The sequence below is a fragment of the Taeniopygia guttata genome, chromosome 3 (assembly GCF_048771995.1).
Source record: "Taeniopygia guttata chromosome 3, bTaeGut7.mat, whole genome shotgun sequence".
Classification (NCBI taxonomy): domain Eukaryota; kingdom Metazoa; phylum Chordata; class Aves; order Passeriformes; family Estrildidae; genus Taeniopygia; species Taeniopygia guttata.
In genome coordinates, this window is record NC_133027.1 from 59,361,992 (window position 1) to 59,380,774 (window position 18,783).

Consider the following 18,783-nt stretch of genomic DNA (forward strand, 5'->3'; position numbering starts at 1 on the left):
GGGTAAAGAAAGAAGAATGTTCAGTCCAGGCAAATAAAGACAAGCTACTGATGAAACTAAATTAAAAGTGCAGCAAAGGAAACATAAAAAAAAAAAAATCATCAAATTAGATGACCAATACCCATGAACCAAGGAAACTGGCTTTTCTTTGCACTTAACTGATTATGAAAATTATTGGAACATACAGAGTGAATTCAAAAATAACAGTTTAGACATTATTTTTATGAACAGTTGCTCTAGGTTTTAAAAAAAGTCTCTAGAAATTTAGTCCAAATAATATGTAATGTGAAATAGATGTCATCTTATTAAGTTGAACATGGAAAAAAAATAGATTTAAAAATGCACATGCAGAAAAATTAATACTCTCAAGGAAAAAAAGGACCAAGACCCTCCTTTGGCAAGTTTTGCCTCTCCTACACCCCATGATTTTGAAGGCCAAATAAGGGCATTCTTGCACTCACAGCTATTTGCTGGATTATTTAATGCAGTTAGATATTTATAATCCTGATTGTATTTCTTTTGTATTAGTATTTATTTATTTAGCATCAGCATATTTGGCACTGAAATTCTAAACACTTTAGTATCACTTTAGTCTTCAAATTGCGTGGGCGCAGAACCCAGAAGTTTGAAAACTAGACCCAAGGAATCATCCAATTTAGCTATGAATTATGGAGGGAAAAAAAAAAAAGAAAAAGAGTAGTTACATATATGAACAGTAATAAATTAGAGACAGACAAATCCTTATGAAAATATTAAGATGAAACTTGTCACAATTCTACCTGCTCTCTAGATAAAGATTTACAGTGAAATACTTCTCCATTTTCTCTAATGTTCAGGCAACCTTCAGTTACAACTGTGATATCAGAGTTATTAGAAATTATTTATGTTTAAATTTAAAAGATAAAAGAATTGACCTCTAAAATAAAATGTTAAGGTTTATATTCTTTCTCCTTTGGAAAAGCCAGTATTCCTTTACATTCTCATACTAGCATCTAAAAGGAAACTAGTGAATGTAAACAAAAATTAAAAAAATAAATTAATTCCAAGAGCCATAGATTTATCAAGACAGAACTCAAGAGGCTTTACAAAAAAGTGCAAATGGAAAAACAAAACAAAACCAAACCAATCTGATTGTCTTAAGAACTAAGGAAAAAAGCAAATTAATCAACCAATAGAATTGCAGAAAAAGACAAAATAATAGCAGTTCCAATTTGGGCTCAGAGTATGGAAGTGTTAAGTATTAGGCATGTATTGCTATATTTCTTGAATTTTGTGCCAGCGATGTAAATGGACAACTCCAGAGTTGCCACTGTAGCCATTTATTAGGTCCTGCACAACTAGCTGGTTTGAATAATGTTTTTGTGCCCTTCAGCTCTACTTAGCCATTCATCCAAAGTCTCAATAAGACCATCTGCAACCTGCATCAGAAATGACAAAAGAACTTATTGAGATTCTTGATGAAGCAGGTCTGAAGAGAAGGCCAAACAGATATGGAGGACTGATTATACCAGACAAGACCAGACTTTGGGGTGCTGCCATCACTAGAGCAAAATACAAGAGACACGACATGCCATACCATGGTAAACCAACCACACTGACAGCCCTGGTTTCAGATAGTATTTACCACTTCTGATTCATGCAGGATGGGATATGCAGCAGGGTTGGGGAAAGCAGCTGTGTTTTCCTTTTGGTTTATGCCATTTCTTTTCCTAACAAGTGGGAAGGGGTGACTTCCAGCTGGCTAGAACTGCTGTAGATATGTATAGTTCCCATCCAAGTGGTGGAAGAATATAAATGACATGAAATTACCGTTCTCTGCCTGCTTGGAGTGCTTCTTCCAGATACAGGACTCACTGAGCCTGATGTGTCTAATTCATCAGAAGACCATGAGGACAATTCCTAAAGGTCAGAAGGAATGGAGCTCAGAAATACAGCAACTAGCTGTACAGATAAGCAAACTGGAAAAATTATCCCAAGTGAACTTCCAACAAAGTTATTTCCAAGCCAAATAAAGCAGCTAAATTTTGTTACCAAATTTTAAAAGACTAAGGCACTGCATGTTTTCTCTGTCAGCCCTAAAGGAGAAGAAAAGCAAACAGTAGTTAAAACTTCCTTTGCTCAGGTGACACATTTTCCACCAAAGTCAATACAGGGGAAAAACCAGTTGCTCTTTATTGGCTGTGAACTACAAGAAAAGTTTGGTACTACCAAGGTTTTAATTAAACAGGTAGAAATCCGCTAAAAGGAGGGAAGAGCTGAGTTCTTGTGCTTTAAGCACACTGCTAATCCAAGTCCTTTAAAAAAGTGAACTAAAGGAGAGCCTTGAAATCTTTACTCTGTATCTGTCACTGCTGGCAGAGACATATGTGTAATGCCCTTTCAAACACCTGAGACACACAACAACTGGAAAAGATTTGGACTATAGCTCACAGGCTAAGAGGCACATATGAGGGACTCCTTACCCTATTACAGAATTTATTTTACGCTTTTTATTCCCTCTGTGACAGAGTGTGCATTAACTTCCTTTCCAGTGAAAACTGACATACTATAATTTTCAGTACTGCTACTGGAATAATTATCTCATATACTTTGCCAGTCGACTGATTCAGTAATAGCAGGGTAAACAAACCAAGAAGTTCAGTAATTGCTACACCAAATAGAAAAAAAATACTGAATTTAACCCCCCCTGTATATCAGAAGAGATATTTACAATATGAAGTTTAAGAATACTTTATCCCATCTTGATAAGCACTGCAAACCACAGAAACAGAGCAGCCAATAGCAATGATCAGAGAAAGGCAGCCGGAAGAGCAGGAAATGTGCTCAGTGAACAGAAAGGAATAAAAAGACGTGACTTACCAGTTGACTACTTGAAATGTCTAGAATTTTCTCTAGGTCTTTAATATGACGTGTGACCTCTTTCAAGAGCAGCTTCAGTCTGTTTCCAATGACATGTACCTTTTCTTTGGCTTCAAGACAATCCTTGCCTTCAGCATTGACTAGCAATTGGCAAGACATATCTTGCAGTGACGCCACCTTCAACTGAGACTCCAGCAGTTCACGTCTGATTTGCTGTTGCCAAGGCAAGCATCAATTTTTTTTAATAGCAGTCAAAAAAAAAAAAAAAGAAAAAAGTAGAATTCACAAACCTCAACATTTTAAATTAAAGAAATGGAAAAAAAGAGAAGCAATATAAATTGCTAATCTGACAGGAACATATACAGCAGCCTAGTAGTTGCCTGAGTTTTTAAATCACATGTGCTACTAAGGGAAGTGAGCGGTGTTCCCTACCAGGGCAAAGTCAGCCACTGACGCTGGTCCCACAGTTCTGTGTTAGCACACAATGTACAGTGTTAATCCTCACAAGAAAGAGAAATCTGATTAGATGTTTTTCTGGTGATATGTTTTGGGAGAGAAAAGGGTGATTATAATCCTACCATCAGAAGTCTGTGATGATCCTGCAGTATTTCTGAGTCCAGATTTGGATTGATGGGTACAATCTCATTTTTTCTTCTGTCAATATTCTCCAACCAAAGCAGCAACCCATGGCTCAGTTCGTGGAAATCCTGCAAATGATGAATCATGGTTTTAACAGGGTAGCAGAATATTCCAGTCAAACTCAGGTTTTTAATTTATCCTCTGATACATTCTACTAGCTAAATAAAATAACTTCCAAGAAGTATACAATAGAATATTAGAATACTATTCCACAGATGACAAATTTTGTAAATATTGGGGTGTAAATCCATGTTTTAGGTAGCACAGGTTGAGTGCTTTGAGAAAGACCCACACCAAAGCTGTATTTTGGCTTTCACAGGCAAGTTTCAGATGGATCGTGAGCACACCAGGTAACTAAATGGTTTATATTTTCAGTATGTGGGCTCCTGACAATTTGAAATAGGCACAATACAGACCTGGCACTGTATTAATGCATCCTGCAATGAACTGCGCCAGTCTTCGATCATGCTGCACACGTGCTCCCAGCGCACGTTCATCTGAGACAGGCGCTCCTGGAGCTTCTTGCTCTCCTCGCTGTCAGACTGAGTGAACTCTGAGCTGCACAGATTGATGGACAAGATGATTGCTTTGCGGTTATCAATTGCTTTCTGCAGCTCCTTGATGGTAAGACAAAGGGGAAGAAAGAATGGAAATTGGTAAATTGTGACTTTCAGAGAAACATAATGTAGAGAACGCACCACAATGCAATGCTTTGCCACCAGCAGCTGCAGAGAGGCACCAGTAACAGTCCCTTTACTCTGGATATGATGTTTCTGGGCTCACTCTGTGACTTTGCAAATATTCACTCTTTAACATCTACTAAAATTTTACTGTAAGCATAAACAAGAGGAAGCCAATTAAACTTGTAAAGTCTTGAAAGCCTGAAGTCAGAGTGGAATTTTAAAGATTTGGCTCATGTTTCAGATATTTTAAAGACAGAGTAGGTCCAACAAAATTTAAAGATGTAGCACAACTGTATTTTAGCTCACAATAAAACTTTTGCCCTCACTTCTCAGTTTTGCTGATAAACATGAAAACCAACATATTTTCAAGTGGAATTTGCTGTCATCAGTAATTTAAAATAAAATCTTTTACTGAGAGAAACAAAAACATACAAGGAGTATAAAGAACTTCAATTTATAGAAGCACAACTTGTATAAATACTCTGATTTGTTTATATTGGAAAGCCACAAAAGAAACCCCACCTCTGTTGGTTTGGAGGGTACTAATGGGTTTTCAAAGAGATGGTGAGATAAGAGCAGAATTCTCATGAAATGTCCCGTTTTCCACCTACTTTACAGCATTTATTTAAAAGCACGATGTCACAGCAACCTTTGCAGTACTTATGGCAGATATATTTGGATTACAGTGAAGATGAGCACTGATATGCTTCACATGGATCACCACCGGAAACAGCCTCTACTATCTGTTCACCTCATCCCTGGCATGAAGCAGAGTGCATTTTGACATTGGGTCACATATTTTCGTGCCCATGCTTGTAAGATACTAGTAAATGAATGCGAAGTTGTGGACCACCACATTTGCAGATCTTTATAGCTGTAGAACACACAAGAGAGATGAAAAAGCAACATTCAGATTTTGATGCACCTGAGATGACAGAAGAAGAAAAGGAATGTTGCAAAGTGGCATCAAACTTTTCTATGTTGCACTGGTGACATGGGGTAGGTTACAACACCATTGGACTCCATCTCATTCCTCCACACAAAGTAGTAATGTCTCAATGAGGCATTTCTTTTGAACAAGCTATTTTGTTACCCATTTGAGTAGAAGAGAATTGATCTAACTTGACACTTAAAAAAAAATTCATCAATTTGGGTGACATCAGGAGTTATCTTTACATTCTGTAATTACAGAATTACCACAGAACTACTGTTCCAAAACTTCATTTGGATAGCCAGTGGTACATTTTCCTTCCAAAAGGTGATTCAGAAAATCACTTACCCAGTTACTTAACCAGCAGCAGCCCACTATGTGCAATTATTGGCAACCTCTCCAACATACCTGTTGTACTCAGTTTTAGAAGGTAACTCATGGAACAGAGAAATAAAACTCACCTTCAGTTTTTTAATCCTGAGCTCAATAGTTTGTATGTCAGTGCTGAGATCAAGGCGGTGGAGCTTCTCTAGTTCCTCTTCAGTTTCTCCCAACCAAGCCCAGATGCTATTAAGGTCAGAGTTGAACTGCTGCCATTGCTGAAGGTTCTGCTTCATCCTCAGCTCCTTGCTCAGAGCTTGAGCCTGGATTAATTCCCATCTTTCAATTACACCTGGAATTACAAACACCAAATTCAACAAAAGCCAAAAACACCCACTAGCTTCACACACACACAATTGCATAAACTGAATACTGTTCAGGACAAAAAGATGTTCTGTAAAAAGCCTAAGCCACAAACACTAACCACTGCAAAAACTAAGTTAGATTGAAGAAAGTGATGTTGGAGGGAAAGAATGAAGAACCTAGATGATTCCAGTCAACAGGCAATTTTATTGCTTTTTAATGTCAGACTTCTATGAGCAGAATTAAGCTGATACATGCAGGTCTCTAAAACAGGTTATGCTGGCAAAAAAAGACATCTTAAATTACCAGACAAGTGCAAACCAGGCAAGAAATATTAATATATCTAACTAACCAGATATTTATTGTTTTTATTGGTAGTTGTTCCTATGGTCACATCTCACTACATTTGCCTTAGCTACTACTGATGCACTGGATAAACACCTGCACTAGAAAGAAATAATTAAGGGGCTATTTCTTCTTGCTAGTTATCTTGAAATGCTGAGGTGGAAGGACAAGTTGTATCACTCCATCAAATTAAAATTTACAAATAAAAACCCCCAAAAAATAAAAGAGACTATATGGGTAGCTTATATCAAGCTAAGAATGGAGATGGTGCCGTTATACTCCCTGGGAATTCATGTTTTCACAATCCAATGCCTATTGTTCTACAGCTGATGTTTAAAATTAGCCAAGTGAATACTTCTATCAGGTGAAAATAAATTTCTTTACTGTAGGCAAATAATAGAGGTGAAAGCTAATTTTAGAAGAAACAAATGCTGGCCTAGGTGCTTTGAACAGCAATATAAGCAACCTTTTTCATGGGAAATCTTAAAAAAAAAAACCATTGCTTCCACAGGGACCTCCTAAAAGGCTTAGGGTTACGCCTCATGATATGAAGGGGTTCTTAAAATGGACTTGTATGCCTAAACTAGTCATACAGCATACACAAGGAATACTTACTATTACTTACTATTCCTATTAAAAAATGTTAAACAGAACATGATAACAGACAGTCATGTAAATACATATGTCAGCAAATAATACCAAGTGTTTATTCAGAAAAGCTTTGCTTGTGTGCTGCTTGCCATAATTGCTGCTCATCAAATGAACTAAATGTTACTTACCAGCTGTTTGTGTTTCAGTACTGTTCATGTTAATGAGTCCTGAAAATTTTTCTTCCTCCTCCTTCAGTTTATATCCAAGCCTTCTTACTGAGTCTATGCTTCCACTACATTCACCTAGCAGTTTCATCTGTGTTAACAAACAAAATATTCCTTTTCAATATGCACTGTACAGGACTAATTGTATGGACAGTGAGAATTACAATGCAACTTCTAGAAATTTCCAAAAGTAAGTTTAAGTGTGAAGAAAAAGGTCTATTATTTAACAACCTGCGCTGATACTACAAAAAAAGTATATGCAGATGATAAAGGCCTAAAGCATAAGTTATACAGAAATAACTTAGCACCATCATGCCAAATCATTCTAGACGTCTTAGGTGCCATCTTTTCTAAATTTTAAGACACTATGGCAAAGACACTAGAAGACTTATAAAGAAAATTAACTTAAATTTGGAAATATTGCTATGCATGCAGGTAGATAATTTTTAAATTCTGTCCTTAATAATATTATTTGAATGGCTTTGAAAGAGATTAATCTTTCCGAAAATCTGTCTGAAAAATTTATCTTTCAGAAAGATAATTTATATTTCAGAAAATTTTTCTAACAAAGCTTTTTAATCAGGGATTTCATACATGCAATCTTGCTTATATGATGCATGCTTATAATTCATAAGCAAGATGAATACTGTGCCTGAAGCTATAAAACATGCTTTTAAAACCAGAGGAATTTTAAACAAGGATATCATTATTAGATGGATAAAAGCATGTGTGAGAAAGTACTTCTAGACATCTGCAAAAATGTAATAGGAAAATAAATTCCTCAGAGTCATGTTCCTCTAATGCTATTGTAAACACTCTAATAACATAAACAACAATAGCATGTGGTTAAGGGTAGTAACCACACAAGTGAGTCTGAGAAGCAGTCACAGCTAATTGCTCTGCTAAAGCAGCTGCATTTCCTTCAATGGCTAAGCTAAGCTAAGCTAGCAATGCACATCTGACTGGGGCTCCAAAACACACTCACATATCCTTTGTAAGTGGAATCCAGTTCTGGTCCTGTAGGTGTCTTGCTGCGGATGATGTTTTCTGTTTGCTGTATCTGGAAGCGACTGGTGTCCAAGGCCTTGTCCAGCTGTCGGATATGTGCTTCCAGGGCACCTGGTTCACCTGTATCAATACCAAAGAAGAGGACTGTCACCCCAACTTTTCCAAATTTCTTTCTTTTCCTTGCCCAGGCAGAATAGATATTAGGAATACTGTTTAGATTAGACAGTGAAGGAGAAAGTGGCAGCAGCTAAGTGATGTCAAAGTTAAGTGATAACTAGTTACATTAGAGAGTGTTAGCAAAAAAATGATACCAATAGACAAGCTTGCCATAAGAATACTATAGAAGAGTCCACAGTTTAAAGTAGGCTTGCAAATGATTCTGAAGTGACTTTTCCCCATTATTGAATGCCTTGTCTTTTTTTTTTAACAGAAAGTTCTCAGCATAGCATATTCTAACCTCACTGATTTTGGGAAACACCTTCTTCCATTTCACAACCACTGTCAAAAAAAACCCTGCAATCCAAATCACCATTTTTATTATCCAAAATAATGTAAAAATTTGGTAGTTTAATTTCTCTTTGTATGATTTCTCCCCACTAAAAAGGAGTAGAATTTGCATTTCCATGAAAGGATCCTATTAGTATACAATTTTTGAGATTAAAATTGGCATACAAATGCTAACTGTTATAATCATATTGTCAAAATTCATAGCTGACTGGACATCTTGGAGGCCTGCAGCAAGTAGTCCATGACTGCTTTGGGCAACCACACTAAGCAGCAAAATTTACAGCATTTTTCCAATTATGTATTTGACAAAGATCATGCTTAACACATCTGAAAGATGGAATTAGTCATTCAAGCTATTGGAAACCAGTATCAGTGTTTTTGAAGAATGACTAACTTGTAGTTTCCTTATAAGGGTCAGCTGAAGTCTGTGATAGAAATTAGCTAGATACAATGCTAATGTGAAGCAGATTGCAGCCTAGAGGACCACATGAGATCCTTCTTATCCATATTCTATCACTAGACCTGATTTCCATCTGTTTACAAAGACAGTTTGAATTTATTCATAAAGACATAATTAAAAACATGATTAGAGAAGGAAAGCCTTCTGTCCACTGAATTACAGAAAATGGAGCCTCTTGGATGATCAATTTTTTTTCATATATAACACCACCTCACCCCAAATGGACAGGACAAAGTGCTCAACATTGCTTCTTACTCATTACTTAAAAAAAATTTCACAGATCAGAAAACTAAATACACTTCTTTCATAAGTACTGCATTACTTATACCCTTAATCAATAACATTATTTCAATAATTTGGGGAATAAATAGAAATGGATAGTGAAACCCAGGCTTGTGTCACAGACACTAAGATTTTAATTGTTTGCTTTTTGCAATAAAGTCATTATTTAAAAAGAGGAAAATGTGAAATAATGAGAAAAAAAATTTGCAAATGCATCTCTTTCCTCCAAGAGAGTCGTCAAAAAAAGAGACAGAAGGTTTAATCTTGTGCAATGAGAAAAGAAAATAATTTTCCAATATATGAGTCTAAGATAAACACAGTACCTCAACTTGACATTTTGATCACATGAAACAACACCTAACCTAAAAGTTTATATCTGCGTGATAATCCAAGATGTGTCTGTGTTAAAAAAAAATAAAATGCAAATCTGAAAAACTAGGTATTGTTCTATAGCTTTTCCTTCTTCTTTAAGATGTAATAATATATTAAGTCTGGTTGATGGACATCAGAGAAAAAAGATCAATAAGATCAGGATCAGTTTAGTTTTGTTAGCCAAGGTGGGAGGGCTAATCTTCAGACATCATTGATTCATTCATGCCCCCAAGGGTACCTTTAAGTGCAGTAGTAAAGCAGGAGGATACTTCTAAGTTAATATGCCAAAGCTGCCATGTAAGAAATATTTATCTTGTAAGTTGTGAAAAGATAGCAGATGCTAGGAGTAGAGAAAGAAGTTATGTTTGTGCACCATGGTATTTGCATCTGGCTATGTTTAGTCTTTTATGATGCCTACCAGAGATATTTTTGAGGGCGTTTTCTGTGAGTGTTACATAGGCCTCAAGAGTTTCAGGGATCTCTACATCTGAAAAAATAATAGCACAATCTGAATTGATGGCTCAGCAATGGCTGTCTCCTTACAGCAGGAGTCTTTTTCATGGTATGAATTAAATAAATTGTTCCAATAGCAAACTCTCTCTGAAGAAGGAAAAAAATGAAGACTGAAACACATGGAGGCCGCTATACAGTCCCTTAAGATCCATGCAAACCTGACTATTCGCAGAGCAATGACCTGGAAAGCAAAAGACAGCCACAAGATCAGAGTAAAATACCCTGGTATGTCTTATCATACAGCTAGCTCCATTTGGGCACTCTCACTTGTTAAGATTTATCACACAAAGCACAAACACTTAGAAAGGATTTCTGACTTTGCTGGAGAACAAGACCCAAGATCCCACCTCAGACTAAACACTCATTTGCTGGAGTCTTGCCTGCATCAGGGCAGAGTTAGGGTTTACTTAAACACTTGATGATTTTCTATGTGGGTCTCTTCCACAGCATTTTTTCATTAGTTTGCTCTGTAGTTTTTTCCATATCCAGTATAGTTTCTTCTAGTCAGAATAACTTAGGACACAGGGCTGTTACACATGACATATCCCATCTGGCAGGCCTCACACATAGATACACAGCCAATTCCCTGCCATATCATGTAAGCCTCTGCCATTTTCCAAGGCTGTCGTCATCCAGGAATCTCCATCGCTGTCTCTAAGGCCAGAGGGCCACTGAGATCATTAGGAAACTCTATTTAAAGTAATCAAGGTCTATTTAAAGTACTTTTCCATGAGAATCTTAGCCACACAATCACACATACAACATTTGACTTTTTTTACTCGGAGAAAATAGAGCACTCAGTCTGCCACCGTACCTGTTATGCCAGCTGCTCCTCTCAGGTAGAAGTCTTTTTCTTGTCCTCTGTCTTCTTCTGAGTGCAGTGCCCGTGAAACAGCTGTCTCCAGGTCCCTGCTGAGGTCGTAGTCATGATCCCACTCCAGGGGGATGGAGTCCACGCTCGCAGGGGTATCTCGCCCCGATCGCTCACTCCTCAGCGGCTGGGAAAGAGGCAGCGAAAGGTTGGAAGAGGGGTGCGGGGAGAGAATGCTGTCCGCAGATTTGTCATGCCAGCGTATGTCAGAGAGATCTGCTGATTCATCCAGATCCACCTCTCTGTCTGAGAGGTCATGCTCGTCATCTGTTAGCTAGAAGCATAATGCAAACAGAAGCGGTCAATGAAACGTGCAGAGGCACTGCATGGTCAGCCTGGGTCAGTGAAATAAAGTAGCATTAGGTGACAGGCACACTGGTGGGGTTTTAATTTTGCACATTTCCTTTTGCACCTTCCCTTCATTATTATTATTAAGGTGTATTAAAAACCAAAACAACAAAGAAGATCTAAGTGTCAGCTCATTTTAATTACTTGAGGCACATAAAGTCTCACATAAGGCAAATATCTCCGGATTTTACTGATGTTACTTCAATGCAAATATTAAGTCAGAAAAACATCTGGAATAAATTAATAGAAAGCATAAGTGATCTTTATCATGAGTATTGCTTTTAATATGTTATTTCATATTTTGAAACCCCTGTAATTGTTTTTTTTTTTGGTTTCTTTCATTAAGTAGGACTTGAAGTACCAAAAACTGTTTTCCTTTCACTTTCTCCTTTTGTTTTCCTTTTCCACTTTTGAGGTTGCGTTCAGTTTTGGAGACAAACCTCTGTCTCTTCTGATGAGTAAAATCATTTTATCATTATGTTTTTAAAAAAACACCAACTCACTAAACTGCCAGTCAAACTATCTGACAGTGCAGGGAGATGTTCTTATGACCAGTACCACAGTGCTACTCCTATGAATAAAGTTTTATAAATCTCCAATTGGCATGCATTTTCACGATTTACAGAAATTCCAGATTTCATCAGCTTGCCCTCTGAACAGGACGCAAATAGCATGTAATGGAAGGGAGGCAGATGGTCAGGGTTGCAAAAAAATTAAACCACAGGATATTTGGAAAGTTACTTAGGTTTCATTTCAACATCTTTCCTCATTCTCACATTAGTAAATTGGCAATGGACCAAACAAATAAAATCATATGTAAATATACACACAGGAAGGCGGATAAGTTTCTTGTGATAGCGCTCCACACGCCCGAAGACCTCTTGGCAGTAACGACGCAGCTCATCTAGTTCTTCTTCAATCACAGCTGCATCCAGGGGCTCACTTTTCTCAATGAGTTGCTCACCTTGCACAATTATCTGCTCAATTTTGTTGTTGTTCAGGGAAATTTCTTGCTGAAAAGCCTGTGTAAAAGAAAAGCCCATGCATTATCAACAAAATCAACATGAGGACAATCTGGATAATTAAAGATGCAAGTATTAAGAGTTTTATAAAATGAATGGTCTGGGTAACAAACATGGTTTGTGCCAAATACTCTTGTCATGAGCAACAATGAGCAATTAAATTAAATTTAGTGTTCCACAGTCTTTCAAGCCAAAACCAGTGATACTTCATGGTTTACCATCTCATTCCTTACTTGTTGAATTTGGAAAGAAATCTCTTCTCCAAACAAGCCATGTCAATGATCAAATGTCTAGAATGAACAGAGATGCTAAACCTAGCACAGTGGAATTTTGGATAATGTGACATTTGCTATTATTCTCTCCAGATAAGGAGCTTTCTGATGCAGAAATGGTTGAGAAATGTAGTAATTATTAGATATTAGCAATAATGGAAGCCTTATATAAATATTTTTTACTAATATTTCCTATTTTGATGTGGGAAAGTACACTATCATCCCTGGTTTTTCTTTTCACATTTTTCCCAGATCAAAGATTTTCTATTTTGATAGAAAAGTACATATTGGAATCTGACATAACTCATAACTTTTGAGGCTGAAGTCTTGGCTTGCAAGTAAAGGAACCATATCAGACTGCATTTCTGCATAACGCTTCTTAAAATTCTTTTCCCACTATGATTTCCCCTCCCTTCTTTCATCCTTCCTTCTGTAACTACCCATTCTTTACATCCTTCATGTAACTATCGTTCTTTACCTTAAGTTGCTTTATCTTTGCTTGGACATCACACTCTGAGAAATGCTCAATGTTGGTCAGCTGCAGGTCCATCTCTGTTAGCCATACCAGGATGCTGTCACGTGCTGTTTCAAACTCCTCCCGCTGGCCAATAAAATGCTGGAGGGTGGAAAATTGAGTGGCATTAAATGACCAGGTATATGAGAACCCTCAGCAGTAGTAGGAAAATTACTTTCATCCCTATCAAACCCAATTTAAACTCAGTATACCTTCTTCTTTCATTTCCTACATGCTCTCTGAGGTTCCTTTAGAGGTAACACCATCAAGAGCTGCAATTAGCTGACCTATGAAAGTCATCTTCCATGAGGAAGGTGGTGTTTGATGTCATCAAGCGTTTGCCTACAGTCTATTTGTTTACTTTGGACTAAGTGAACTGATGAGCTTCCTTCCACTTCCAAAGGTAGAAATCCCCTCAAAACCACTGTGCAAATGCATTATACTGAAAGCTGCTGAAGTACCCTTGATTCCTAACTAAAGTAGTGAAATTGAAGTCTTAAAAATGGAAAAATACTTTTAGCCTGCGCAGGATGGAGGTAACTCGCTTTTGTAAATTGTCCCATCTCTGGTTCCCCTCATGAACCATCTGCTTGAGGCTGCCGTTGGAGTCAGTGCGGTTCTCTCGTGCCAGGCGCCGATATTGCTTATTGATCAGCTCCAGCTGAGTCAGGCTTTCGTGCACTTGTCTCTGGAAAGCCTAAAGCAGTATGAACAAAAGACACCTTCAGAATTTTAAGTACTGAAATCAGGATACATATATAGGTCTCTTGCCTTATTTTGACCCTTCTTCTGCACTCTGACTTATGTAAGCCAATAAATTCCACTAGTTGGAGACGTCTCCTGAGGACTCCCTTATAGAGATGCTGTCTTCTGATTAAAAAAAGCAAAACCATAAAAACAAAAAACACCTCCAAAAAACCCCGAAAAGTTCATAAAACTGACACGGTTCAATAAATGAGAAATTGCAACATGAATATCCATTACAAAGGCAAAATCAATATACGAAAACTAGCTCTTCTTTCTGTGAAATTATATGCTTCTGTATTTGAGAACAGAAGTAGAAACAATGAACATGAAACTCTTCTTAAAAAAAAAGGGAACAGAAATCCAAGATTCCTGTGGCTTCATTGGATTTCTTTACACATACTGAATTTGTTGAAATGCAAACATTGAAGAAATTTGAGCAATTGTTTATTCTGAAACATGATGCTAAATGAGACATATCATATTTAGTATACTGGTGTGCAAGAAGTTTTGTCTTAAAATATTCTGTCTTAAAAAAGAAAATGTCGCAAATATCCATGCCAACTTATTTCTGGGCAAATCTTTGCACCATGTACTTTTGGTACTTGCTCTGCTTTTATAAGAGCCACAGAGATGCAGCTGAGATGCACAGGTGACTTGGCCCATGGCTTTTATGTTGTGACTAGCAATCATGACACTTGGAGGAAGTACCTTGTAAAGAAATGACTGAATTTATACTTCTATTACTACTACTGCCAACAACAACAACAACAGAATATTTTTTAAAAAATCTACTTGTTTTTATCTCGTCACATCAAAAGAAGGCCTAAAAACCTAGATTTCACCAGCTCTCTTTTGAATACAAGTAGGGTTTGGATCCCACTGTAGTTCTACAAACTGATATTTCTCATAATGCAATAAAACAGTCAATGTCTTCAGAAACTAGACACCTCCCTTAACAAGGACTGTAGAACTCGGCTAGGTTACACCTCTACTTCTGTACAGAAATTTTAATTAAACACGTGAGTTTGCTACATAAAAAGATATACACTTCATACTGCACCATTCAAAGCCATAATGTGATAAGCACATTTCTGCTGTAATACCAGGGAAGAAAGTAAAGGAACTTGTTGGAATAAAGACCAGATTCTGTAGAGTCCTCTCAACATAATTATTCTCTTGAATGGCCATCAAATGGGGTAGGGGACAACCAAAAAAGAACAAATGCACTTGCAGCTAGGGTGAAATGATCAGTAGAACTGAATTAATATAAAATTGCACAAGTATTCCTATATTAGATGCACAATTCTGACTGTATTTACTAGAATAATGAAATCTAAAAGTGTGCAGCTGCTGTTTCATCTGTTACCAAGCCTTCTCCAGCAAAAGAACAGCTGTTTATTTGCCTTCCATGTTTTCATCTCAGCTACCCAAGAATTCATCTGTTGCATTCTTTCCTGTTACCTCTTTTCATTTCTCAATAAACTACTGGAAAGGAAGGAGTTTATTTTTGTACAGTGAAATCAGTGAAAGCCATCTCTGACCTCTGTCCTCAAGAACTGAAAGGTTCCTACACAGTCTGATGAGGTCTTTTTGTTATGTGTTGTTATTTAAATTAAAGTGCTGATATGGAGAAGAAAATATTAAAAAAATGCCTAGTTAAAGCAGAAACTGCTTCTGTTCATATTTTTAAGTGGCTGACTTCATACTGAATTTACAGTAAAGCTACTGAATGCCACTGGATTTGAATACCACATTGCCTTCCTGATATTTAGTAGGCAAAGAACTCAGATGCTCAGGAGAAAAAAAAAAAAAAAAAGCAGAAGGAAAAATGAGAAAGAACCAAACTCCAAGGAAAGGAGGCATTTGAAGAGGCTACATTGTTCTCTTTGCATCTTATTCCTGCTGACACTCTATAGACAGTAAAAGATCCACAAATCTGCTGCAGAGGAAAGGTTATCATAACAACTGAGGTTCAATGAAACAAACCTTGAGCAAAGTCAATTCAGCTGTAAAAATCAAAGAGGCAATATACTTGTGATATATTTGGAATATATTTAGTCTCATACAGAGACTTACTAATTAAGATATTTAAATCCAGATCACCACATAGAGGGACAATGGGAAAGAGCTCTGAGGCAGAGTGTTTGTGTCCAGGAAGCAAACATTTCTATACTATGGCAATCTACCTGGCCATGATGAAGTCTGGCCTAATGAAGTCTGTCTGAAACCAAAACCTGGCCAGTACATTCATACATGTGAATGTCAATTATAGAACACAGCCCTTCACAGTTTATGCTATTGATTTAAGCGTTAAACCAAAACTTATCAACTGCACTTCAACATTGTTTAAAATCTGCATTTCTTCTTCACAGTAAATACTTTACAGTGTCTGAATGTTTACAGAATTGTCTAAATAATTTGTTCTCTTTCTTATCTCCCATCTTGACACAGTCTTTGCAGATATGAGTCCAGGCAAAAGATTTTCCTCTGTGACTCACCAGGCAATGTGTATGTGTGCTTTAGACACAGGTTTACAATCCCTTGTAACTATGAGAAAAGCCCCTACATCGCAGCGGACACAATGGAGTCATGTAACAAGCTCCTAAGCACTGACCAGTGGGACAGCTTGTCAGTTTTGAAGCATGCTGAACTTTTTTAAGTCACAGGGGACACTATGTGGACACATAACAACATTTGCATGAACATGAATTTCATGTATAAGGTTTCAAAATGGGGATATTCTGCATTATACAAGACTTCAGAAAGCTGGCTTGAGCGAGTTATGAAAAGGAGAGATAAAATCAAAGCAAAAGCTAGAACATGCAGCATGCATTCGAAGAGGCACTAGGTGAAGGGAGATTTAGGAAGACTCTGGAACTCAACTGATTGGATACACTAAATAATTGCAGAAATATAAAAGGTGAGGAATTTGGTTTTGGTGAACAAACTTCCAGCTGCCACTTTCCACTGTCTTTTTATCTTAGGAACCTGCTACTGAAGACAGCTACAAAATCATCTACTCCACTTTATTAATACAGCATCTCTGCTGTAACTTGGTTATGGAAGAACACCAGCTGGCCGCTGCAATGTGATCAGTAGGTATTGAATTTCAACCACTATAAATCACCTCAAATTTCTTCAGTTCTTCCTTAGCAACAGTGTAAAGCACACCAGAGGAGCTTGGGAAAGCAGCTGTCCTCTCTGAGGTTTTTAACCACTCTTCAAATCTAGAGTAGTCATCCAAAAATTTTTGCCATAGCCGCCAGGTCTCTTCAATTCTGCAACAGATAACGGAAAATTAGAGAATGCTTTGACTGATGGCCAGCTGACCTACAGAACTTTAACCTGTCATCTCCAACAGCAAACTAGCACTGCACCAGACAATAACTGACTAACAATCTAACTCAGCCAGCCAGACTGATAAACAGACCACAGGGAAGCTTGGCTCATTCCAGACTGAGCAAGAATAAGATGAAGGCTTTTTTTTTTTAACGCATCTAATTTTGGAATCAGTATAAAAAAAGTCTTACGTTTGTAATAGGAGCTCTAAAAAGCTGAGCACACACTAAATAACTTCTGAAATGCAGTGCAAGTGACATCAGTAAAGCTGCTCTTTAATACAAATAACTTTCTAGCACAATAAAGATCTTAAATATTGATAGCTCAGTTAACATACCAGTACAAATCCACCAAAGCACAATGTGCACATTCTAAGAAAGTAAAATAGTTCCACATTAACTTAAAATAGTTCTGAATTGATTTATTGGACACAAAGTTATGAAAGCCCATGTATGTTCATGACAGACTATGTCAAAGATAGAGCTTATAAATGTAGTTCTAAGTAGAACTTGTAACATAGAACTTACAGATATATACAATTCAATGATTTCTATGTCAATAATATCAAATTATTTAAAGATATGAATCTATGGATCTAGATTCAAACCTAAAGGCAATAAATGTTTTGCAAAAAAATAAACAAGAAACTTTACTAAATACATTAAGAATATTCCACAAAAAGAAATTCCATATAAAGTTCAATTCAGCATTTTGAAACATCAAATTCTTCCTAGAGTTTTTTATATAACTGTATAAATATGACAGAAATAAGCTTCATAACTTACAAAGTTAAAGAAAATATATTCAAGAAAATATAGGAGTTTAAATATGTAAACATGTCTCATTACTATGTCAGCACATAGTACATAGCACTGCCCCACATCATTAACCTACATCATTATTGCTGTTGAAATCATCAAACTATCCTGTGTGGGAATAGAAAGCAATGAATCTTCTGGATATTATGGTCTAAGCATGTGCAGTTATCCAGACTACACCCAAGAATCCAGGGTGCTGTAGCCCTCATTTTCTCAGCACAGCTAAGAGAAGTGTGGAGAGGTGAAGAAATTCCATCTAAGTGCTCAGTCATAAAATTCTTCCAAACAAACCAAGTTAGATATAAGAGAAACTGCTGAGGAAAACTGGCTACATATAAATCCCGAATACCTAGAATAATATTTCTATTCAATACCTATTAATACCTATTCAATAACGAGTTTACCAACAACCTCAGTAGTTCTTGTGTAAATTTAAGTGTTACAGCCTCCCTTTTAGGTAATGTTTTCTACATCTCTTGAAGTCATTGCTATCATATAAACTTTCTCTAGTTTCTCTCTCATCATATCTACAAAGCATGGGAAATAATAAATAATTCTATTAAAGGACTTGTGCATGAAATTTGATGATTGTTATCTGTACTTCGTATAAAGGCACTTTCATTTTTTTCATAGAAGCATAGTAGGTATTGGCTTCTAGTCAGTGTATGATCTTTTTCTGAACCTTACACTCTGCAACCATATAATATACATCCCATGCTGTATTTCTGCCTGCAGAAGGAAATACTAATCTGTA

The 18,783-nt window shown here is 36.8% G+C and overlaps 1 protein-coding gene across 28 annotated transcripts in view; it reads right to left on the minus strand.

Annotated features, from left to right (window-relative positions):
* SYNE1 (spectrin repeat containing nuclear envelope protein 1) overlaps positions 1–18,783 on the minus strand; it is a 287,044-nt gene that overhangs the window by 7,249 nt on the left and 261,012 nt on the right. For 21 of the 28 annotated variants that reach the window (XM_072926945.1, XM_072926947.1, XM_072926946.1 and 18 more), the window contains 13 exons: positions 17,000–17,150; positions 13,640–13,822; positions 13,090–13,227; positions 12,148–12,339; positions 10,913–11,243; positions 10,004–10,072; positions 7,942–8,084; positions 6,921–7,047; positions 5,574–5,785; positions 3,915–4,115; positions 3,438–3,566; positions 2,860–3,072; positions 1,810–1,899 (listed from right to left, as the gene is read on the minus strand). In XM_072926945.1, coding sequence (XP_072783046.1) covers positions 1,810–1,899; positions 2,860–3,072; positions 3,438–3,566; positions 3,915–4,115; positions 5,574–5,785; positions 6,921–7,047; positions 7,942–8,084; positions 10,004–10,072; positions 10,913–11,243; positions 12,148–12,339; positions 13,090–13,227; positions 13,640–13,822; positions 17,000–17,150 — 2,179 coding nt within the window. The remainder of the gene's footprint in view (positions 1–1,809; positions 1,900–2,859; positions 3,073–3,437; positions 3,567–3,914; positions 4,116–5,573; positions 5,786–6,920; positions 7,048–7,941; positions 8,085–10,003; positions 10,073–10,912; positions 11,244–12,147; positions 12,340–13,089; positions 13,228–13,639; positions 13,823–16,999; positions 17,151–18,783) is intronic. The other 7 variants (XM_032747556.3, XM_032747557.3, XM_032747552.3 and 4 more) reach the window with 2 other exon arrangements.